At 45.0% G+C, this 25,000-nt stretch overlaps 1 protein-coding gene across 4 annotated transcripts in view; it reads left to right on the forward strand.

The window, feature by feature from the left end:
* The window catches only part of ZZZ3 (zinc finger ZZ-type containing 3), a 142,957-nt gene that overhangs the window by 85,651 nt on the left and 32,306 nt on the right, over positions 1–25,000 (forward strand). For all 4 annotated transcript variants that reach the window (XM_085882459.1, XM_085882460.1, XM_085882457.1 and 1 more), the window contains exon 7: positions 7,662–7,763. In XM_085882459.1, the coding sequence (XP_085738585.1) occupies positions 7,662–7,763 (102 nt within the window). The remainder of the gene's footprint in view (positions 1–7,661; positions 7,764–25,000) is intronic.

A 25,000-nucleotide genomic window follows, 5' to 3' on the forward strand; every position in this document is an offset into this window, starting at 1 on the left:
AATGAAAAACCGCTTATCTGATTTCAATTATTTTTGGTTACTATGTTCCTCACCCCTGGGGAACTTTTTCGAGATGATGACCAAATGGTACCAGCCCTCGTAACCTGGGAACCTTTCCATGGGACTCTCATCCACAGCTTAGTCCGCTGCCCATTTGGCTCCTGTAAAATAAAATTGTTCATCTTCATGATCCATGGCCATCACATGTTCTGTTCATGGATTTCTTTCGTGTTGGCACCTTCTTTGAATAAAGTTTGATGGAACCTAGATGCTCGATTTTTTTATTCAAGAGCCATGACTTTACAGATCCATAACTATACGACATATAGTCTGGTCAGTTAGGGTAAAAAAAATGGCCAAACAGTGACAGACTGGACAAAAGCACCACATTTGGCATGTGGATAGACGGCACCAAAGTAAACATTTTGAGAAAAGGAGACACGTCCGACCTTGACCTTAAAGGTCAATTTTCAAAGTCAAAAGGTCACATTACACCAATTTACAATATAAGTCGATTTTGATCAAAATTCTCCATAATTGATGAGACTACTTCGCGAGGATGGTGTAAACATTTCGCTTTTCAATCGACAGTATTATAATATATTAAACAAATCTAATAACGTTAGAATATAACACGTGTTTTGAAAATCTCAATTTTGCGCATGGAGCTTTAAATTCCGATGCGCACGCAAGAGAAATGCACATAAGAAAACATTCCAAACAGCATATTAACAGGATCAGAAACTAATTAATTCGTATAATAATGATACGAGCGATAATACCGAAAACTGGACGCTGAGCCAGGAAACATCCCACAACGCGGTACGTGACGAATGGTCAAGTGGAAAAACAGTGACATGTATCTGAAGACTGTTTCATTCAGGTCACCCTTGACCACGGGTGGATATGCTTAACGGCAATGAAATGTAAGTTGTACTCGCGTTTATTGACTCCTATTTTTGTTCCTGTTGCAAGGGCACTTGCAGAGGCTCGTGCAATCCCAATGGGCATTCTTACACTTGCAGACGCAGCATTCTTTTGTGCATCCGCACTTTATGAACTCTCTGCGGGCTTGGGAAACGGGAGGACGTGTGGTCCACAGTGGAGTCCATGACGTTCCTCCAGTCACGGATATCCAGCCGAAATCAGCAGGCGAGAAGTGAGGCATATCAGGATTGTCACTCGTCACCCATATACTCGCTTGAAGGATGGACCTCTTGATGTGCTCTATTAAGGCGTCCCGAGTCGGCGGCAGTCTCTCGAGGGATGGTACGAGTTGTTGAAATATAGTACTGCGTGTTTCATTCACACTGCCGGAGCTGCTCTTGGAATCGGACAGAATAACGACGAATCTTTCAATTATTGCAAACATTGGATGACCACTCGACACGTGAATGAACAGGTGCACGACTATATCCAGAAATGCGTCTGTAACTTCCGGGTACATGTCCCATGCTTTCCAGCACGACTTTTTCCCCTTCCCCGAAAATGCCGATGTGGTGTCGCATCCAGTGAATGCGTGGAAGATAGGCATTGCTGATGATTTTCTTTCTTGAAGTGAAATGCATAACGCATTGATACTGAAGTGGGTCAGATTTTTCCCAACTCCGAACTTGATCCATCTGTCCATATCCTCGTACATTCGATGTAGTTTGTGAAATAAACCAATCACTATAACCACTACATCCGTATCAACAGTGCGGATTTCAATAGAGCGGTGTTCGTATTTCAGTGCATCTATGACGTGCACGATCAACCTCGTATCCACTTCCTCGTGGTTACATGGGGGAAAATCTGGGTTGCATCGATTCGACGATAATACGACGTCATTGTATGTTGCATTCACTTCTTTATCTGTGGGTAAGTTGAACTTCTTCATTTCTAGCGAAAGGTACACAAATAGATCCTGCTTATTTGCGTTTTCGCTCAAGAATTCAGACCACTTTCCCGGGATTCGCACTGCTGGCCCGACTCTCAACCGCTTCATGCTTCCTCTCTTGGTGCTTGTGCTTTCCTTGAGACTTCCGTTCACATAAATGTCCCAAACGACATCGAGATGTTTGCAAGTCTTCAGTTGCTGCTGCGTATATGGAATGAAGATCTTTTTGGCGTCGTCCTCAAATGTTTGTACAGAATTTGTTTGCAGGGCGTGGACTATGGCCACTCCGTCTATCAATTTGCAGTCATGCGATGGTGGTGGATCGGTGTTTCCGTCACTCGACAAGCATTCCAGAAGGTCAGATTTCTCTCCGAAGCTTAACTGCCCATGATCAGAAAGTGACGGCGGGTAAGCTTGTGTCTCGTGGTTGAAGAATTCTTGCAAGTCACCGGGTCGCTTTTGCATAGAAACGTATAGTGTACCGAAAAGAGAGAAGTCGTGTTTCAAATTTTCTACCTTGAGTTTAGCTTTGGTTTTATTCTTCGTATGTGATCTGAACAAATGTATACTGTTTTTCTTGATGGGCGCATGAATAGATAATGTCATCTCTTCGAACACTCCTTTTACCAAAGCCTCATACTGCGTCCGCCCCATTTCCTCCATTGATCGCAAGAAGTCAATTACTTCTGCCGCCACTACCTGCTTGTCCAGATTCAACAATTCCTGTGTAGTATCTGGAAGGAAGGGATTCCCCATCTCATTGATGGCGCCGTACATCTTCTTGACTTCATCTGCAAACCGCTTCTGACTTGCTCGTCCCGAATCGCAGTTGACTCGTCGCTGCACAAGGAATGGAACTCGTCCATTATCCTGGCAACTTCAGGTCCAGACACCATCCACCGCTGCAGCTGATCTGTATTTTGAAAGAGACCAATCACTCCACCAGAAGCCTTGAGAATTCGGTTCATCTGTTCGTGGGACTCATCAATCGCAATCGCGGAAAATTTCCGTTTTGATTTGGAGATAACCCAATGCTTACGTTCGAATGCCTCACGAACGCTTTCTGGTAAATGCTTGAGATCCTGTAAGTACACTGAAGCCCAGCGGTCGTAGTTAGTGTGATTCAGTGCGAAGAACAGTGGTACCAGTTTCTCAAGAATTTCGATGTACAATCCAAAGTCTGTTTCTCTGTGAGACCTTACAAAGGTGAGTATCATGATTTCCAGCCTGCGAATCATGTCCCAGAAGAAGTATGTCTGATTATCTTCCAACATGCTCAGCCGCCACGAATCAATTGATTCGCTGTTCTCTTCTTGAAGATTTTTTTTTTTCGTATGCATCCTGTTCAAGTAGCGACAAAGTTACCACGGTAACCTGATGTGTGTGTCTGGTTCGTTTCAGATGACATACTCATAGAGATGATTCGGCTGTTCCGGCGGTTGCAATGCCTGCTCTAGTCAAGGCGTTGGTCCATCCCGAACAGTCTAGTAGGTCCCCCACGGCATTCCAGAGGTCCATTTCTATGTGGAGACCCCCCTAACATCACTACATATTTGCCATCATCATATTCATCAGGAAAGAAGCCTGGTGTTGGCTTAGTGGTTAGGGTGGCGGCTTGGGATCCCAGGGTCCTGAGTTCAAGCCCCGTTGGCTGCTGAATTAACACCAGGAGGTTGACTCAGCCTGTCATCCTTCCGAGGTCGGCGAAATGAGTGCCAGTGTACTGGTCCTGGTGTATGCCCCGGTTAGAATAGGTGTACCATATCCCTGTGTGTCGTAAGAGGCGACCAGGGTTGGCGTCAGGAAGGGCATCCGGCCATAAAAAAAAAACATTGCCTCAAGAAAAAGCCAAACCCCTGCACAGCAGGGAAAAATGGCTGTAAAAACGGTCATTATATTCATCAGGAAATTTCCACTGTATACACTTGGATATTGCAAACAGTGGTTGGTCAAAAGTTACAACTGGAATTTGGGTGGGGTTCAGAAACTGAACAGCTTCTCTGATGACATCCATAGCATGCTTCATCATTGCTGGTGACGTTGATTTCTCATAGAACAGTGGTAACATCGCTGATACCACCGGTAGTGTTTCGGTGTCGGACTGAAAAGACGCATGAAAAGCTGACCATGTAATCGGGTCGTGCTTGGTAATGTCACTTTTCTTCCGTATCTTCACACAGCAGTGGTTGATCCATGTTTTATCTTGGCCGCAGCACTCACCAGGGGGTTCCACACAGGTTTGTATTGTATGACCCCCGACATACTCGGCTTTGGATGTCTGCACGGACAATTCCTCAACGACGGTATACTTCGTTGGCAGAGTGTAACACTCTGGTTCCACAGCTAAGTTAAGGGCCGGTCTTTTATCACCAGGGTTATCATTTGTCACTCGCTGGAAGAGTGATATGGCTGTTCCATGGAATGACATACTGGCTGTCGTTGACGACAAGTCATGGTCGAAGTTTCCCCCTGCCACGACAATAAACACATTTTTTCGTAGTTGTGGTAGGCGTACCACACCATCGGTCAGGAATCGCGTACAAACTGCTGATGCCATTGATGCTTCAATTTCAAGGACCCTGCTGTATGATATGCTTAATCCATGTCTGAAAAGTTATTGGACAAGCTGTTTGTCTCTCGTCTAGGCATGGATCCTTAGGCCAAGGTGCACTGCCAACGGTGGAGGTTCACACTGTCGACTCTCTTGAAGTGGTGACACCCGTTTTTTCTTCTTCATATTGTTGACGATTATTTGAGCCGCTGATAGGCATTCCTGAGACTCCTCCTCGTCTTGATCGGTCAAATCCATGCCATTCAGTAACCCCGACACCATCGCCAATACATGTGGAGGGATGGATTTCCTTTGACATTCGAGATCAAAAGTACCACTGAATTTCGATTTTTCCTGAGCGAAGGCATTCCGTCTGGCTATATTGACCGCCCTTAGAAATCGTCTTCGCATCGTCGTCATAGTCATGAATTTTTTGCATGTCACTCAACATGTATAGCAGTGAATCCTTAAAAAGGAACATAACATTGCGTCCGAGGTTTTGTTCAACTGCCTCAGGAAATTCTTTCAAGATTGCCTCCTTCAACCTACTCTGATTTACTTCCTTCACAATACCCAAATTATGCAGCCGACTTTGGTATAAAGTGAATAGTTCACTCAGTTTAAAAACTGACTCGCCTTCTTCCACACAAGTCTCGATATGCGTCAGGAGTTCACGAAGCACTCTCGATTCGTTCACCTTCTTATCTTCTTCCTCGGTATCTCTGTTTTCCACTCTTTTCACAGATCTATGCCTGTTCCTATATGATGTGAGGCATTCTAAATGGTATTTAGCTTCCATAGCGATTAAATCACCACCGGAGATTTTTGCTATCAAAGAATCATCCTCGAGATCTTTTGCCATTTGCCTCACTCTCCCATCGGCTTCAAATGTTGTGAACTCGTGAAGTTTAGGTCCACATTTTTCACAGAACAAACACACGGATTTGTCAAACGACCGTCTCTTAGGTCGCTGCGCTGGTGGCGAAGATTCATTTTCGAGGGCCACAGATTTGTATTTTAGGCACCTACTCAGCTTCTGATCATTAAAACGAGAGTAGCACGATTTATGCCAGGTGGCTCTGTTCACTACGAACGTGTTGACAGCATCCGCAGTATATTCAATCGGCACAGGCAGCGCATCGATCCCACAAAAACGTTCAACATTCTCGAGAAAACGCTGGTACGGACGTATCTTAGTTTCCTGAACGTTAGATATAACATCCAGGGGGCATTTAACGGCTTCCAGTGTGTCTGTCTGGCAAATCAGGCAAAGCGACCAATCGAAGGTAGCTGCCACCGCATGCTCCGGCCTCTGCTGAAACGAAAGGGTCAGCTGTTAAAATACACAAAACACTTGGGAGGAACTAGCTTCTCGTAGTATACTGAAAGCATTTTAGATTTTCCCGTACCTCAAACCTGAAGATATAGTGATCTATGTGAACTTTGCCCCTGAGGTCGGTAGATTGGAAAAAAAATCAAATCGGGTCAGCAGGTAAAGAAACCATGATTTGTGGAAGGATTATGTCATTCTGAGAAAGGAACCCTTTAAATTTTGGTCCAAGCTAGTCTGCTTCCAGAGATACTGATTTTTTTTCACTCCAGATAGACTGTATGGTAAATATTGTCTTCGTTTTTCAATACACTAAAAGTGTGACATTTCAAGCTTTTTATGGCCTCTTGGGGGACTCAACAGATGGTAAACAGTTTAATCGTTATCCCTCGGTTAACAAAAACAATTGATTCAACAAAAAAGAAGACTTAGCTAGTTGTAATTGCAAACAAAGCCCTTGTATGCCAATTTGATGAGAATGACAAAAAAGGAACCATACAAAAGAATTGAATGACATTCATATGAATGAAAAGACCACAATATTTGACAGGCCAGAAACAAATCTAAGAAATCAATCGGTCATCAGAATCAGATATAAATAATGATGAAGATGGATGCCGACTGCCTGATCATGTGGTCTGTATAAGTATGCTATGATGGCGCGTTGGTTGGTGGTGGGACCCACTAAGCTCAGCTGTCAAGAGTCAATAATTATCATTGATCATCACAACATTCATTGTCTTATCACATCATCGAGATGTTATTTTCATCCTGTTATCCATAATCATATTAGAAATTTAAAAGAAGGAATATCCCTCAAGACTTAGCACAGGTATTATTGCTCAGTATGAGAGCTGGCAATAATACAACACTGGTACAGGCCTCAAAACCACCCATGCCTTCATTCCAATAAAGCCAGCCAATGATAGGGCCAGGGTAGTCAGACTGCAAGGTCACATTTTCAAAAAAAAAAAAAAATTGGGGGGGGGGGTGGACTCTGCTGTGAGACAACAGATCTGCATGTATTGTCATCATACATGAAAATGTTCATAAAAACATAAAGCTACCTATATTTTTGGATTCATAAAATACATTTACCTTCTTCACGTTATATTAAATAAATAATAATAATAGTCAGCCGTAGGGCAGGATAGTCAGATTGCAAGGTCACATTTTTTTTGGGGGGGGGGGAGAGGGGCAATAACTCTGCCGTGGGTGAGGCAACAGACCTGCATGTAATGTAGGGCTATCATTGAAAATCATTTTTCCGGCGGGTGGCTGGCGTCGTAAAAATCGCCATTGTTTTGCACAACTACAACCGAACAACACGCCTCTACGACACCATTCGGATGTATGGACGAGTAAAATCATATTTGGTGTCATAACGCGACCTACCACTCCCTTTTCTACCCCGAAAATGGATTTTCTAACGCGAAAGAATGACATGAATTCAGAGCACAACTTACTGCCGCCATTGTTGATGTTCCATAGTTCCTCGGCGCTGAGCACCGTATAATTAGGGCGGGGCATCAAATTCGTGCGTTCCTCCACACCGATACTCCGGTGTCACGCCCATTGATCTGGGCCAAGTTGAGGCCCGTTTGGTACTGAACTGATAATTGATCGTCGCTGTCTCCTTTTTAAAAATTAATCTCTGGACTCTAATCTACCATCTTGCCAAGTTTGGTGCTTTTGTCCAGTCTGTAAACATTTTGACCCTAACTGACTGGACTAATAGCAAATGAGGATGTTACTCAAAACCAATGGCCTTTGGTAAGGTTACATACAAGTTAATAATGAGCAAAACAACCACAGCTCTCGGGCATTAATGAACATCCTTTCCCTATAACTTGTTGAATGCCCCTTGTGCACTGCTGAGATCAATTGTTTCCTATCTGCAGAAGCGTTTGGAAGAGTTGTTATTGAAGTTTCCTCCAGAAGAAGTGGAGGCCAGACGTTGGCATAAAATTGCCTCTGCTTTGGGCAATCGCACCCCTAAACAAGTGAGTGTTTAGCACAGACTTATAGAAACGCCTACCCCCTGGGAACCTTCATGTCTTTCTCTCTCTCATTTTGCATTTTTTGTCTTGTTCTCTTTATATCAGAGTCGGGATGAGTTGCAGAGTATGATGATGTTTGTATATAATTCATGTAATTTTCTTTGCATTTTCTTTTGGAGCCATGTGTAGATTATGTACAAAAAGGAGAGCAGACACAGTATGGTGAGTTTTGAATATATCAAATTTTGTGAAAGAAGAACAATGGGTGAGAGCATGTGATGTGAAAATGGGGTAAAGGAATTTTGGGAGAGAGAAAAAGAGATGGGGATGGAGGGGAGGGACATATAATGGGGCACACGAAGGGAATAGTAAGAGGTGGTGTGAAATCGATTCTCCCTTTTGTTTACATAATGTTGGTTTGGCCTCTTATTACCCCTTGCACATGAAGTGGAAAGTGGGGTTAAGCAATTGGTTAATGTCCTTCCGTCCGTTTCTCCACAAACGTCGGTTTATGATCGAGGAACAGCTTCATTGAAATTGAATATTACATTTTTTCCACTAATCGGAACATGAATTGGAAGACAAGTTTGCCGTTTAACAGTACGTTGTCTCTGAATCCGTCCCAATTGCACATGCGCAGAGTGGAGTGAGATAATATTTTTACTCTGTCTGCCTACCTGGCAGTGAAAGAAAATTTAAAATCATTCCAAACAGGAAACACTGTTTTCAGGACGTCATAAGAACATAAACAACAGGCACGAATAGCTAATTTAATGTGGTATATTTACTGGCGTAATAGACACTGCGTCAACGCGGTAAATTCCTCAATTAATTTTTATTTAACGATCTTTAATGCCATTATTTCATTTCAATGAAGTATACACTTCACCACTGAGCATTGTGTTGTGTTCTATAAACTCTCTAGTTGAGTATAGAATTGTAAACTATTTTCAGCTATATTCCCAGGGAATGTTTATTATATATATATATATATATATATATATATATATATATATATATATATATATATATATATATATATATATATATATATATATATATATATATATATATATATACATGGATGTGATTTTTTTTTTTCTCCGATTTTTCGTGGAAATCCGATTTTAAATATTTTTGTGGATGGAGACACGTGTCATCAAGTCCATCATGCCACTTAGTGTATGTTGTTATGTAGCAATTCATACAATGGTCAACTTTTCATATAGAATCTGGAAACTTGTGTTTTTTCACTTCCTAAGATCACATAGGACTACAAATCAGCTGTTTCCAATTTTTCCAAACGTTGCTAATGACAAAAATCCAAGATGGCGGCCAGCGAGTGACGAAAATCGATAAAAATTTTGACAAATATCGTTTGGTATTTTCAGACACAGTGTATGCAGTAGAATATCTATAATAGACATCATAATCATAATCCCTAACACTCATCATAATCATAATCCCTAACACTCATCAATATGACCACTCTGATATCTTTAGTGCATGTCATTGTGTAATTTGGTCAACTTTTCATATAGAATCTGGAAACTTGTAATTTTTCACTTCCTATGTTTACAGTGAACACAAAAACAGCTGTTTCCAATTTTTTTATTCATAAGCAGTCACCAAAATCCAAAATTTGAGAAATCGCCATATTTTACCCATTATAGCACATTCAGAGATAATAAAAATATCTGTTCAGCTAAATTTATCCCAGTTAGGCATTATTTACGAACCCCCCAAAAGATGACAGCCAAATATGCACAAAAAGGACATTCTGTAGTACTGAGGACATACAATTTTAATGGATGTGCAAATACAAAACACAAAGATGCTTAGGCATATATAATTATTTTGTCATCCAAGTCCTCATTTTCCTCATCATCGCTTGAATTCTCATCAATTGCGACATTCTTGCATGTGTCCTCTGCTCCTTCACACTTGCAGAGCTCTGCAAAGGCTAGATTATGTGCCTTACAAGAGCACCGTCCACTGCACTTACTGGCGACACAAGAACACTTCACAAGTCCCACCACAGCCTCCAGTGCTGCTGGAAGTTTTGAGACAACTGGGACATAGTGGCCGACCTCCAGTTGTCGCCATCCCAGAGTAACAGGATCCAGTAGAATAAGGTACAGCTACTAAGTCTTGCAACCATATGTTGGCTTGTAGGTGTGCGCGCAATATATGCTCAGCGATACATCCTTGAGTCGGAAATAGCTTCTCCACACCTTGGTTCCCCTTCAGCTGCTTGAACATGTGCCACCTCAGTGCCTTGGCTGATGCAAACCCAGAGTTTAACAGCTGACACACAAACTTTTCACATCCAGACAACACCCCTGGTGATGGGTACACTCCAACACCAAGTCCAGCAAGAGCACAGATAACATCTTCGCCTGCCTTCATGAAGACTTTGAAGCATGATGACTTCCCCTTTCCTTTGATGTGACCAGTGGTATCACTACCAGTGAGTGCATGCAATCCTGGCAATGCTGCTGCTCTTTCTGCACCTCGAGCAACATAGATGGGCTTGAGTTTGATTTTTTTCGTCGTCCATCTCCAGTGCTCATGATGATAACACTGTCCAGCTTCAGATCAGGTACTCTTCGCAGAGCAAGCACTAGCACTAGCACATCAGTATCACAAGAATATATGTGCACAGTATTGCCCAGATGACTCACTGCCACTGCATACAAGATCAACAGTGTATCAGCTTCCTCTTGTGTACTCAGAATGCTCACCATGTTTGGCTGGGAAGAAAGGACGCCTTTCTGGGTGTGTGTGGTGATTGGCACTTTGTACAATCGAACAGCTTTTTGTGCAAGATACAACACAAGATTGGCTTTTGTTTCCTTAGTGCTCAGAAATGACTTGAAGTCTTTAATGCATGTCGTATCATCTACCTTATACCCCTTGTCCTGTGTTCTCCCTGCCGTACGAAGCTGTCTGGTTCTGTCCTTGAGCGAATTAATGATGCTGTTGTTGTCAAATACGAGGTATGCATCCATGTAACCAACCGATTTACCATCAACACTTCAAATAAAGCAGTCCAACAGATCTTTACAGGTTTTAATTTGGCTTTTGTAGACAACCATCTTCTGTACGAGAGCCATGCCATCTATTATGATGCTGGTCGGGCCGTGTTGGGTGGTTGAAAACGCATGGGTCCTTTTTGACCTGCTCAATCGATTTACGTAGCACCATGGAAGCTTCGAAGATCTTCTTCATGTTATCATGTGGGTCAGGTCTGTGTACTGCTTCTCCGACTGCTGCATTTTGTTTGGCTTTGGAATGTATCAGCGTAGGCTTATTTGGCAATAGTATGAACTGAACGAGTTTGAAATTGTTCTCGATTTTCTGTCGCAACCATCTCCATGCTGTTTGGGCATTTGAAAATCTTGACCAATATTCAATATTGTGTTGTTTCATCTTCGATACATAGTCCTTTTCTGCTTCATCGATGGGTATGATTTCACCTTGTTCGATATGCACCTGTATTTCAGCAAATAACTCGATTTCGGCTGCTGTATAGTGAACAGTTGTTTCACTATCATTGGTATTGCCACCGGTAGGGGTATTTGAGGAGGGTAGACTGTCTCCAGCACACTCATGCTCACGCTTCAGAAGTTGCCACTGTTCAGTTATACGCTGCTTGTGATACACAATGTCCTGTGACAGTGCATCATTGTCAGATATGACATTAGCATAGTTCACTTTCCACTCTGGGTTGTTGGAGTGTTGCACTATATCATGTATCAGAGTTCCAATATCTCCTGACCGGCATTCGTGCAAAACATCTTGAACTTTGCCTTGGCAGAAAAAGCACTTACTTTTATCATAGTTCATGTATTTTGAACGAGTGTGCCTTCCTGATACTGACAGTTCTTCAGGTTTTCTATGGTGCGATAAGGTAGCTGGTCTCCCGATGGTTCGTTGAAGAAGAATAACATCGGATGTTGCAAAGCCTCGTTTATGAGCCATTCCACCTCATATCACCGGAGGCCTCCCAGTTGACCCCCCCCCATATTTACTTTAAACTTTCATAAAATAGTTCCCAGGTATCAAAATGATGCTGCGTAAAATTTTAGGTCCATATATGCGGTCAACTCTGAGATATTGAGGGTTGAAAATGTGGTTGTGGCCCTATTTTTATGGTCGTTGCGAGCATCACAAAATGAACGGCTACTTTTAAACTTCCACAACTTTTTAAATATTAATGCTCGAGCCTTGAAATTTTCAGAGATTATTCTTCTATAACTGCTCTGTAAGAAACAAACATAAAACGGAGTATACCTCTATTAATTTTTATGACCTGATCAGTTGAAATCCAGAAAAAAAAATGTTGCTTTTGTATGAAGACCCAACTTTGAGACCCCATATATTTTTATTGACCCATCCCAGAAGCTTGAAATTTTTTCAGGTAATAATTGTATGGTAGGAGTATTCAAATACATGTTTACTTTTCTTAATCAGTCATATATAATACAGTCATGATCCCTAAAAAATTGAAAATTTTCATTTTTCCCCGAAATTCAGGTGAGGATTGCAAATATATGACAAGGTATACCACTTCAAATTGTTCACCATTGGAAACAGCATATTCAAGTTTACAAAAGTGTCAAATATCAAAGTGGTATATTTTTTTTCAAAATATATTTTCTATTTTTTTTAAACTTTTGTTAACACAGTCATGAATACATGAAGTGTGTGCATGGTGTGGGCACCATGGTAATCATGAATGATTAGTTCTATGATTCAAATTAATAATTCAAAAATATATCACATACTGCAATAACAATGTAATAAAACATTTCACGTAAATGATTTGAATAGGTCCTTGATCTGCTTTTCCAAGTCAGGTGTGAGCTTGTACTGCCTCCCAGTTGTCGTTGAGGGAGCATCAATAACTTTCATCACATGGACCAAAGGAACCCAACAAATGTCCTCCCTTGAATGTAACTATATACACTGCTGACATCAGCAGATCAGCCACTATTCCTGAGTTCTATTTTTAGCCCCAGCCAGATGAGTTAAGCTCTTGCTATTTACAAATGAGTAACAAAGAATTACAAATTCAAATTTCAAAGTATTGTGTTCATGGTATCCTAATAGCAGATGATATGTATGTACATTGTGTATACATGTACTACATGTGAAAGGACTGTTCATTAAATAGCACACACAACGCGCACAGCACTGGCAGAACATCATTTATTCAAATATTTTTAAAATATCGATAGAAACATAATACCACTACAAAATCTGTGAGTGTAATGAACTCACTGGTCCCAAAACTCGCTCTCAAACGAACCGCTGTCAAGAATTTGTCTTACTAGTGGGGAACTTAGCATAACAATTGTGCATTTTGTGAGGAAAGCACCAAATTTGGCACACTAGTAGCCTAACATATTATGAACAGATTTGGATATTGGGCCATCTCAAATTCAGCCGCTGATCATTTTTCAAAATGGCCACCAGTGGTTACTATAATTTCACTCTAACATTGGTTTGAACATTTATTAAAAGCTGAATTAAGAAAAACATAACCTGTAGCCACCTCAAGTTTAAAGATAGCCGCCATTTTGCAAGATGGCTGCTAATTATTTGTTGTACCGGACGTCTATCTCACTCATAGAAATTGGTTGTTGAGAATGGTTGGCAAACGAATCGTGGGCTGCGTCTGATTGATATGAATACCAACATCGCTTATGTAAGGTTATGTGTTGCGATTGACTATAAGAGTCAATAAAAACGCAGTTTCAGAAAACGGAAGGGTTACTCAACAAACTGACCAAAACAAATTAGCTTAGCCATGAAAATGGGAAACTACTTACAAATGGTTTGGCATTGCCGTCAATCGAACGAAGATAACCTGAAAACTAACGAGTTATCATGGTAAAGATATCTCGCCAACACGCCGGTACAAAGAGAGAACTTCCTCACTCAGTAGCAAACTGGAACTGGCGCCGTGAAGGCAGAACAGAAATACATGCAGAACCTCATAACCCGGTAATCCGTGACTGAGATAATCCTATGACCAAACTGCACCCCGCAAACCAAACTCAACTTGATGAACTACGGTTAACAATAGGATAGCATAGAGAACTCTATGGGCACAGAACAAAATAACAATGAATCGAGTCAACAAGTGTAAGCTGGTAACTCAACCGTGCGCGATTCCGGGGTCAATATGCACGCACACCACTTCTACTACCATGTGCCAAGCCAATAGTGCTATGAATGTTTATCATTGGTTTTCATTCAAAATCTGTGTCTTAATAAGACTAATTAGTCCACTTTAACTTTTTTTCTCAACCAAATCAAATTGTTACTTTCTTTGACCATTATTGGACCTTTATTAGTAAATAAACTTTCACTATCAACCTGCATTCCTCTCCAGTTAAGCAGATATGTGTCATAACAGTAACCACTGGCGGCCATTTTGAAAAATGGCTGCCACAGCCATCAGCGGCTGAATTTGAGATGGCCCAATATCCAAATCTGTTCATAATATGATAGGCTACTAGTGTGCCAAATTTGGTGCTTTCCTCACAAAATGCACAATTGTTATGCTATATTTAGCTAAGTTGCCCCACTATACATTGAATGTTTCTCAGATTGTGGTGGTTCTTTCAATTGCTCTTGTTTGGGGTTCTCACACTTTATGCATAGTTTATAGTTTATTTCTGTGCGTGCCCTTTTCTCTGGGGGTTCTTCGCTCTGTGCCATGACATCTGCAAATAGAGAAACAACACATAATTGATGAATTTTTATGTAAAAGACACTACACGTATATTGTCTAAATATGCAGGATCAGGCAAAGATATCAGTGGTCATATTGATGAGTGTTAGGGATTATGATTATGATGAGTGTTAGGGATTATGATTATGATGTCTATTATAGATCTTCTACTGCATACACTGTCTGAAAATACGAAACAAAATTTGTCATCAAAATTTTTATCGATTTTCGTCACTCGCTGGCCGCCATCTTGGATTTTTGTCATGAGCAATGTTTGGAAAAATTGGAAACAACTGATTTGTAGTCCTATGTGATCTTAGGAAGTGAAAAAACACAAGTTTCCAGATTCTATATGAAAAGTTGACCATTGTATGAATTGCTACATAACAACATACACTACTGAGGCTGTTCGAAGCATACACCATCTTCTACTATTCTTTCCTCAAAACCTCAAAATTAAGCTCAATTTTCCAGGAAATTGCTTTATTTGCAGTGGGTAATTCAAAATTTTCCTGGGGAAGACCCACCCCAGAGCCCCACCAAGCGGAGGGGTTCCCGCCCTCCCCCCCCCTCGTACTCTCCCCCCTAGTGCCTTACGCACTTCAGACAGGTCATTGGCCTGCAAGAACTCGATCTTCAGATAATTTCCTTAGACCCAAATCACATGCCTGAATATCCTACCAAATTATTTTTATTGTACGAGTACACTGTTGTGCAAACGTTTTAGACATTTTGCATTTTTTCTCTTTTTTTTTGCATACTCTGAAGCATAAGGAAACAAAACTTAGTGTTTAATGTAAATAAAACTTTATGAAAAAGAAAATCTTATTTGAATAAACATTTATATACAATATAACTTCATATATCGATTAGAGAGTATGTCCACTCTTTTCCTTCAAAACCATTGAAATTCTTCTTGGGACACTTTCAAATATTTATTTTTTACAAACTTTTGCAGAATGGTGTTTACACTTCTTCCAAGACCTTCCAAAATCATCTAAGTTGCTGAGATTCTTTTTTTTACCTTTTCTTTGTCCAAATAGTCCCATACAGCTTCAATGATGTTGAGATCTGGGCTTTGAGGGGGTCATTCCAGACATTGAAAGACTCCAGCTCCCCTTTCTTTTGCAAATGTTTTAATTATTCCAGCTGAGTAATTTGATCGTTATCTTACTTTAAGATGAAGTTTGTACCAATAAGTCTTGTACCACAGGGGATAGCATTGAGGGTTAATATTTGTTTGCATCTTGCTGCAGTCAATATACCATCAGTTTTCAGCAATTTTCAGAAACCATTTGAGGATATGCATCCCCAATCTTGCATTGAACTTCCTCCATGCTTGATTGTTAGCTTCAAGCAAGGCTCTTTATAAGTTTCAGTTTTTCGTCATCCCACATAATGTCTTCGATTACATCCAAATAGCTGAAGCCTTGACTCTTCTGTCCAAAGCACCTTTAGCCATTGTTCCATAGTCCAATTCATGGGTTCTTATGTATATTTTAGACCTTAGTCTTGGTCCCATTTCTTAAAGAATGTGTTGCAGTAAGAAAGCCTCTGTAAAGTCCTGGTTTCAAAAGTCACTCGTACTGTTGATGGAAGGGCAACATTTGAACCTGTCAGTTCTGTTGTCAATCCAATGCTTGTCTTCTTTCTCTTCCTTAAGGATATTTTCTTCAAGTATTGCTCATCCTTGTTAAACAGCTTTTTGATTCTTCCAGTCCTGGGTTTGTCAATTACACATGATGTTTCGCTGTACTTGTTCATTGTGCTTCAAATACCAAATCTTGAAAATTGAGTGATTCGAGTTATTTCACTAAATATTTTTCCTTTATGCAGAAACACAATTCTATATGGCAATATTCTACTGACATTTCAGCCATTTTATTTTTTAGGTACCATTTAATTCTGATAGATCTGTATTCTGCAGCATTAAAAGTGGGCTTTTTGCTTCATGGATGTGTATAGAGTAACACCTGATTTTAGTGATGAACACCTGATGATGAGTCATCAATTAGATTTGATTGAGGAAATGTGATGGAAATAGCTATGACAACACTTCATATTATTTTCTCATTTACAGTTTACTTTGAGTTCTGATCACAAGTTTTTGAAAATTCCTTTCAATGTGATTTACAGATTGCTAAGTGACAAGCTTCGTTTCCTCCCACACAAACAAAGCTGTGTAAAGAGATCAATGTTGTTATAATAGCAGAACACAGTAGTGGAGGCTTTGAGTAAATTGCTGATGCTGATAATATCAATATATTGTAATTCCCAAATATGTCAGAATTTTGCACAGCAATGTACATGTAAGATATGTATATATATATGTATGTATATATATATATATATATATATATATATATATATATATATATATATATATATATGTGTATGTATATATATGTATATGTATATGTATATGTATATGTGTATATATATATATATATATGTATATGTATATGTATATATGTATATATATGTATATGTATATATATATGTATATGTGTATATATATGTATATGTGTATATATATATGTATATGTGTATATATATGTATATATATATATATATATATATATATATATATATATATATATATATATATATACATATATATATATATATATATATATATATATATATATATATATATATATACACATATACATATATATATATATATATATATATATATATATATATATATATATATATATTGTTGCGGTTTCGCGCCCGCCGGCGTGCTGACGGCCACGTAACTCGAATCGCGGCACGTCGCCCACCGGACGGACAATCCAGTCGTGACCCTCTCGGACTAACGCCGGGAACCAGTCACGGGTGGACCTTTCGGTCTCACCGCGATCGAGCCAATCAGCCCCCGCGTGGGATAGGGTTGCTCGCCAAATTCGAACTACCTAAGTACCCACGCGGAGGGTAGACCGGGCGATCGCACCTCGCCGCAGGTCGACTTCGGATACGGGCCACTTAGTCGACCCGTTCCGTACTATCAGAATAACCGAGCGGTGTTATCGTCGACCTCGACGGTTCGATTAATTATCGGGCGTATTCAGCCCACTACCAACCCTTTACGTGAAGCAAGATGGGGATTCAAAGAAAGAAATGACGAAGCGAAGCGGGAGAACAGTTCAACAATAAAGCACATTTATTCGCGACGAACGGAAAGCACACAAATACAATTCCACCAAATGCACACAAAAAAGAAAACACAATTCCATTTACACAAAAAGCAAACATAAAAGTGAAAACACAGTGCAGAGCTAATACCGACTACCGAGCACACGGCAACACTTATACAATTCTACTTCACAGACGGCGCCGACAACACATACCCAAAACCAAGGAAAAGAAATACCCTCAAGAATGAGGTAGGCCTGAGGCCGAGACCGGGTCGGGCCTACCCGTCTGGTGATGAGACGCGGAGCGGCGATGGCCCCGCAACCCGCGGGCCTCGTGGACAGTGCCTGGCAGGGGGTGGGAACGGGCCCCCTTGGTCGCACTATCTCAGCGCGGGGGGAAACAGGAGGGGGTTGCTGATGCTCGGGGTATAGAGGATCTTTATTATGTGCGACGAGCGTCTCCACCTCGGCCAGGTCGCGCTGTCGGCCTCCCTCGGGTGCAGCTTCCTGCACGACGCGAGCACCCCCTCGTCTGGTGTCGCCGCCTTTCCACAGCTCCGTCCCCTCCGTTCCGACTCCACCGCACACGACGAGCAGCTCCACCGCCCGCGAAGTCTTGACCCTCTGCTTCCGACTCTCCTCTTCTTGACTCTCCGACCCGTTCTTGTTTGCGACTCTCCCTCCGTTCTCGTTCCCGACTCTCTCCTTCTTGACTCTCCGACCCCGTTCTGCTGACTCTCTCTGACTGACGAACACCGTCCTTTTATCCCCCCGTAACTTCGCCTTTGACCCCCTCCCTTTGACCTTTCACCTCGCTCCCCATTGGCCCGAGAAAAAGTGGGCGTGAAGGCTTTTTGATCCACAAATTTGCATATATCGATCGTTCTGGAGGCGGGGCCAAATCGCCCCTCGCTCACCGATTGGACGGCAAAAAGTGGGCGTGTGTCGTTTTTGATCCGTTTTTGAAGCAGAAAATCCGTGATTTTGTACACGCTGTTCGACGCGCGTTCTGCATGAGTCCAACACCGGTACCCACAGCGGGGCAAGAACGGTGGCGATGCTACGGTTGTGAGGTGTGCGTGAAGGTCGTGGCGGTTGTGGTGAAGCGGTGGTTGGGGTCGGTGGTTGATGTTGTGGTTGTGATCATGGCGGTTGGTCCAAAATAAAGATAGTAAAAGAAAAACGGCTATCCTGAAGAGTCGCAGCACGTATAAATGACATGTATTCCCACTAGACAACGGGTTTGGGCCTAACTACACATGCACTTACCGAGATACCTCACCTAAGGGACCTGAATGGTGGTTTGCGAATCTGGTAACCACAACACTACCCCCTTCCCTTTTTACAGACTCGTCCCGAGTCGTCAAATTTTCGTGTGCCATCATGTGTCGTTTTCCCCTAGTACACTTTACCTACGGATCCCTGAGTGCGACATTCATGGTATTCGTGTCCCCAAAATAAATAACCTGAGGGCTGCGTAACTACCTAAACAAACTCACTCACACGGACGACTTAAATAAAATTGCCGGCGCTAAGACATACATGCCGGGGGCGCACTCATATTTACAGTACATCTTACCTTAACTTACAAATTTTACACTAAACCATGGCCCAGGATCATTGACTCTGCAAAAAGAAAGCAGTTAGCAGGGAGCCAGGCTGCCCGCATGCAGTCTCTGACTCAAAACAATGCAGGTGACAGGGAACGTGGCTGGCTGCTCACACGCAGTCCAAGGCCTTCCCTTTTGAACTGAACTCAGTGAACCACAACGGTTCATGGGCCGCACAAACGTAGTCTCCGTGCCAGCTCAAGTGGCACACGCAATGAGCACAACGAATGAATGGATGAATGGATGGACGCAAAACACGGTGCACGGGCTGCCACTGCAGGCCCGTGTTGTAACTGCCAACAGGGCAGTTCTCGCAGCTTGCAAACTGTTGCCTTGATCCTGGCGCACATGGAAATGAACAGGGGGGGCAAAGCAAAAATTGAACGGGGCTGGTGAACGTGGGCAGTGGGCATGGCATGGCAAAGGCAGCAGGCAAACACAGCCCGCAGAAGAAAGCCGCTGCAGGCAAACACAGCCGGCAGATGAACTGGCCGGCACAGGCCTTGCAGCACAGCAGCTGCAGACGATCCAGCCGGCACGGGCCTTGCAGCAAAACACGGCCAGCCGATGGCACAGGCCTTGCAGCAAAACAACAGCTGCCGATGAAGTTGGCCGGCCTCCGCCTCGAAGAAAAACACGGCCAGCCGATGGAGTTGGCTAGCCTTTGCCGTTCAGTGGAGGTTGGTGGAGGGAGTGCGGTGGTGCTGGCCACTTGGAAGGCGGGCTCGGACCTACCTACCTGTCTCCCTCCCACCTATCGCCTTTGCCTGTCACTGTACATACCCACTCCCTTAATTTGTGAAAAACCAATTTAGCCCCCACTTATTTTTTTTGTTGTTTTTATTTTTACTTCCCCCCTATAAATCGTCCCCTAACCCCCTTTATCGTCCTTGTTCGGCTAACCTATTCTGTCACCTAGCCTACTCCCAGCCCCTACGTTCCCTTCCCGGAGGGGAACAAGGGAGAGCTAACGTCCTGTGTCGAGGCCCAACGAAGCCTCAGAATGGCCTCCCCAGAGTTCGGCGATCTAACCCAAACTCGGTCCAGCCGCCCACAACCACAGCCAGGGGATGGATGGTGCGCGGCAGTACATCTCCTAATCTACCTAACCATTTAACTGTTAAACTACCCCGGGGCTTTCAACAAGCGCCTCTCGCTTAAACTATTGGTTCTAACAACCCAGATTCCCGTCGCCTGTGTTGGTGTGCTTACAATTTCGGGGGTCGGCCCCCAATTTTCTGTCCGTGGGGTGAGACGGTCTCCTGGCTGGGACACGTGGCTCCCTTTGGCAGGCACGACCCTCTGCCGAATCTCCCGCTATGGCACCCCGGGCACTACACTGCCTCCGAGCCTACCAGCTCCCTAACACCGGGGAGTGCCCCCATGGCACCTCCCTGAACCGCACACGTGGCAGGCCGGCCTCCCGGGCCCCTTTCCGAGGGTCACCCGTGCCCACAACACTGCCCACGCGGCTAATGGCGCCCCGGGCCCCGCACCAAGCAGGCGCACCCGTGCCCACTACTCTATCCCGGCCCCCCATGGGCCCATGGCCTACCGCGGCCGACTAGCCTGGTGCCCGGGGTACCCACTCAGCGATACTCACCTTTCGCAGCCACGCTCCCAAGCCCGTCAACAGGGCTCCTGCACCCCTCCAAATGGGTCTCGAGCCTACACTCCCACCAACAACAAAACGACCTCCATTTTTCAATTTGACTAACCCAGCTAACTCACTCTACACTGACCCGGGGTCCCTTGGGCGGGAGTCACTCCTCCCCCCAATCACTCATCGCACCATGCATTCCCCATTCACTCCACTCACACAGACCCGCTGGCCTCACTCACTCAACAAGTACTCACCTCACAACTCACCAACTCTTCAACACACACACCACTGAACTCTGCCAACCTTCTAACTACATCCCCTAACTAACTCGTGCTCCCACGTCGTCCCTTAAACTACAGCACGTTCCTTTTAACGCTACGTAGCTAAACTACGTCCCCTCTACACATTCACAAGTCTGTCACTGTCCTCGAATGTCCCAAAAATCAATTTCCCAACCTAAATCTGGCTACAATCCCTCTAACTAATCCATTCCACGGACTCCATGAGGACTTACCCCTGCCCCATGAAGTCGGTCTAGCTAAGCTAACCCTTCCCCCTAACTAGTTTCCATCCTGTGCCCAGGTAAGGGGGTCTTTCACCCCTTGCCCAGGAATCCTGTACACCCGAAAGTGAGGCTTGCTCCTTTTTTTTTCCCCATGCGCAGCACCTGCGCGGCAACTCAGAGCTCGCGCACTTTGCACCCGGCCGTGACGTCATGCAGCTGCACGTGTTCCTCGTCTCTCCTTGGACGGGACCATCCGGCAGAGATACCCCTCCTGCCGGATTCCAACCACACGTGCAGCCATGACGTCACCGTGCGCAAAAAAAAACACAAGCCCCACGTCTCGAGGGGTTTCCCACGCGAACACATGTGCTTTGCCCGTTGGAGCTGAACACACACGATCGCGTGGAGAACCCGTCCGGTCCAAATCCATTTACCTGCCTAAACTTTGTCCGTCCGCGGGATTGGCAAATCCACCGCGTGCGTTTCCGGACCGGGACTTCACTCTCGCAAGCGAGCACGTGGCGGTCTCGTGCGTTGCACAGCACGAACCGCGTGCTCACTGCTGGGTGAACCCGGCACGGTCCTCGAAACAACTACAGCCGCTACTCGGCTTTCGTTTCTCCCATGTCGCCGTCTCCGTCTCCATTCCACACACGCATACCTGCGTGTTACGACGCACACAGTCCACACCATTAAACTCACACCGGGAGACGCGGCTGCGTGCTCCCGCATGCCAACCGCCATCTCCCTCACATACCGCTCTCTCACACACACGGTCTCCCTTGCACACAGCGACCTTGCACACGGCCGTTCACTCACGCGTGCCTCACTACTCTCACACCGTGCCTCATCCACACACGCGGGGGCACTCACCCGCGGTACCTCACTCACACTCCGTGCCTCATCCACACACGGCGTGCTGGGAAGCACGCACTCTGGCACCATCGCCACCACACCACTCACACGTGGTGCCTCACTCATACTGGCCGTTTCACTCACACACACGGCCTCACTCACACACGGTGCCCCATCCACACCCGGCGTGCTGGGAAGCACGCACTCTGGCACCATCGCCACCACACCACTCACACACGGGGTCACTTCCACACACGGTGCCGCACTCACACCTTGCACCACACACACAGGGACAACCACACTGGGGATTTGTGTCCCCACAAGGGTCTCCGGGGCTACACCCCCCAAGCTCTCCGTGCACCCGTCCACAGCACTCGTCCCCTCAACCTCGCAAAGCACGACCGAACTCACCTGGTCGTGACTCGCCTCAAGGGGGCATACTCCCTCCCCTCGTTCCTGGAGGAGGCCATCCAGGTGCTCGCACCGGGTCCCAACACGCTCCGCGAGCTCAACCCCATTGTCCTCCACTACCTCCGTGTGTGCGTGCGCGTCACTTACCCCGTCTTCATCGTGTAGTCTTCCCTCTATCGTTCCCATCTCCCGTGTCTCTGCCAACTCTTCCCCCTTTACCTCCCTTGTCTCAACTATTATTTCTGTTGTCGTCACCTCGTGTCTCGTCTCACACGTTTTGGTCTCCCCATTTAATTTTTCCCTTTCGGTCATCGTCACGACCCTCGCCCAACACGTTCCACGAATTATTTTTTCACCCGCCTCCACCGCGGGCCTGTCCTTCGTTGCACCCCCCACCCAGCTCGTTTGCTCCCACACGTGAAGTCGCCATTCCCAGCTCCCTGGTCACGGCCTTCATGCCCGCCTGCAGGCATCGGCCCATGTTCTGCGTCTCACCCGCAGCTCTTTCATTTCTTCCCTCATTTGCTGTGTATTCGCATCCATCGTCGTTTTCACTTCATTTGTATTTGTATCCATCGTCGTTTTCACTTCATTTGTATTTGTATCCATCTTTTCGTTCATTTGTTCGTTCATGCCTTTCATTTCGTTTTTCATATTCGCCTCCATCTTTTCGATCATTTGTTTGTTCATGCCTTTCATTTCGTTTTTCATTTCATTTGTCATTGCCGCATTCATTTGTGCCAGCATGGTGAATAGCTGGGCCATGTCGGATGCACTCAAGTGAGCCGTTTCGGCAGGGGTTGGGGAAGGGTCTTGGTGGAGAGGGGGGAGGTGTCATACACCGCGGCCGCTGCCGCACCCACCTCGGGTCCTGGGTTCAGTTGGGCGAGTCCGTGTTCCTGCACAATCAACATTTCCTGCTCGGGGATTCCATCCTGGACCATGGATCCTACACATTCTACATCCATTTCTAATACCCCCCGGCTCCCGCCGCCTTGAGACGCCATCTTGCTTCTCGTGAAGGGTTAATTTGCTCGCTCGTAATTTGGAGGGGAATCGGGGTCGCTTCTCTCACCCCCTGGACCGATTCCCGTGAATTTCGCTGGAGACAGGAGAGCCTGTTGTCCCGCTCTCCAATACCAGTGCCGCGAGGAGGGCGATGGAATTTGTATCCCACTCCTGACACCAGTGTTGCGGTTTTCGCGCCCGCCGGCGTGCTGACGGCCACGTAACTCGAATCGCGGCACGTCGCCCACCGGACGGACAATCCAGTCGTGACCCTCTCGGACTAACGCCGGGAACCAGTCACGGGTGGACCTTTCGGTCTCACCGCGATCGAGCCAATCAGCCCCCGCGTGGGATAGGGTTGCTCGCCAAATTCGAACTACCTAAGTACCCACGCGGAGGGTAGACCGGGCGATCGCACCTCGCCGCAGGTCGACTTCGGATACGGGCCACTTAAGCGACCCGTTCCGTACTATCAGAATAACCGAGCGGTGTTATCGTCGACCTCGACGGTTCGATTAATTATCGGGCGTATTCAGCCCACTACCAACCCTTTACGTGAAGCAAGATGGGGATTCAAAGAAAGAAATGACGAAGCGAAGCGGGAGAACAGTTCAACAATAAAGCACATTTATTCGCGACGAACGGAAAGCACACAAATACAATTCCACCAAATGCACACAAAAAGAAAACACAATTCCATTTACACAAAAAGCAAACATAAAAGTGAAAACACAGTGCAGAGCTAATACCGACTACCGAGCACACGGCAACACTTATACAATTCTACTTCACAGACGGCGCCGACAACACATACCCAAAACCAAGGAAAAGAAATACCCTCAAGAATGAGGTAGGCCTGAGGCCGAGACCGGGTCGGGCCTACCCGTCTGGTGATGAGACGCGGAGCGGCGATGGCCCCGCAACCCGCGGGCCTCGTGGACAGTGCCTGGCAGGGGGTGGGAACGGGGCCCCCTTGGTCGCACTATCTCAGCGCGGGGGGAAACAGGAGGGGGTTGCTGATGCTCGGGGTATAGAGGATCTTTATTATGTGCGACGAGCGTCTCCACCTCGGCCAGGTCGCGCTGTCGGCCTCCCTCGGGTGCAGCTTCCTGCACGACGCGAGCACCCCCTCGTCTGGTGTCGCCGCCTTTCCACAGCTCCGTCCCCTCCGTTCCGACTCCACCGCACACGACGAGCAGCTCCACCGCCCGCGAAGTCTTGACCCTCTGCTTCCGACTCTCCTCTTCTTGACTCTCCGACCCGTTCTTGTTTGCGACTCTCCCTCCGTTCTCGTTCCCGACTCTCTCCTTCTTGACTCTCCGACCCCGTTCTGCTGACTCTCTCTGACTGACGAACACCGTCC

Source organism: Eptatretus burgeri, chromosome 5 (genome assembly GCF_056783735.1).
Source record: "Eptatretus burgeri isolate ZD-2024b chromosome 5, Ebu_testis_v1, whole genome shotgun sequence".
Lineage (NCBI taxonomy): Eukaryota > Metazoa > Chordata > Myxini > Myxiniformes > Myxinidae > Eptatretus > Eptatretus burgeri.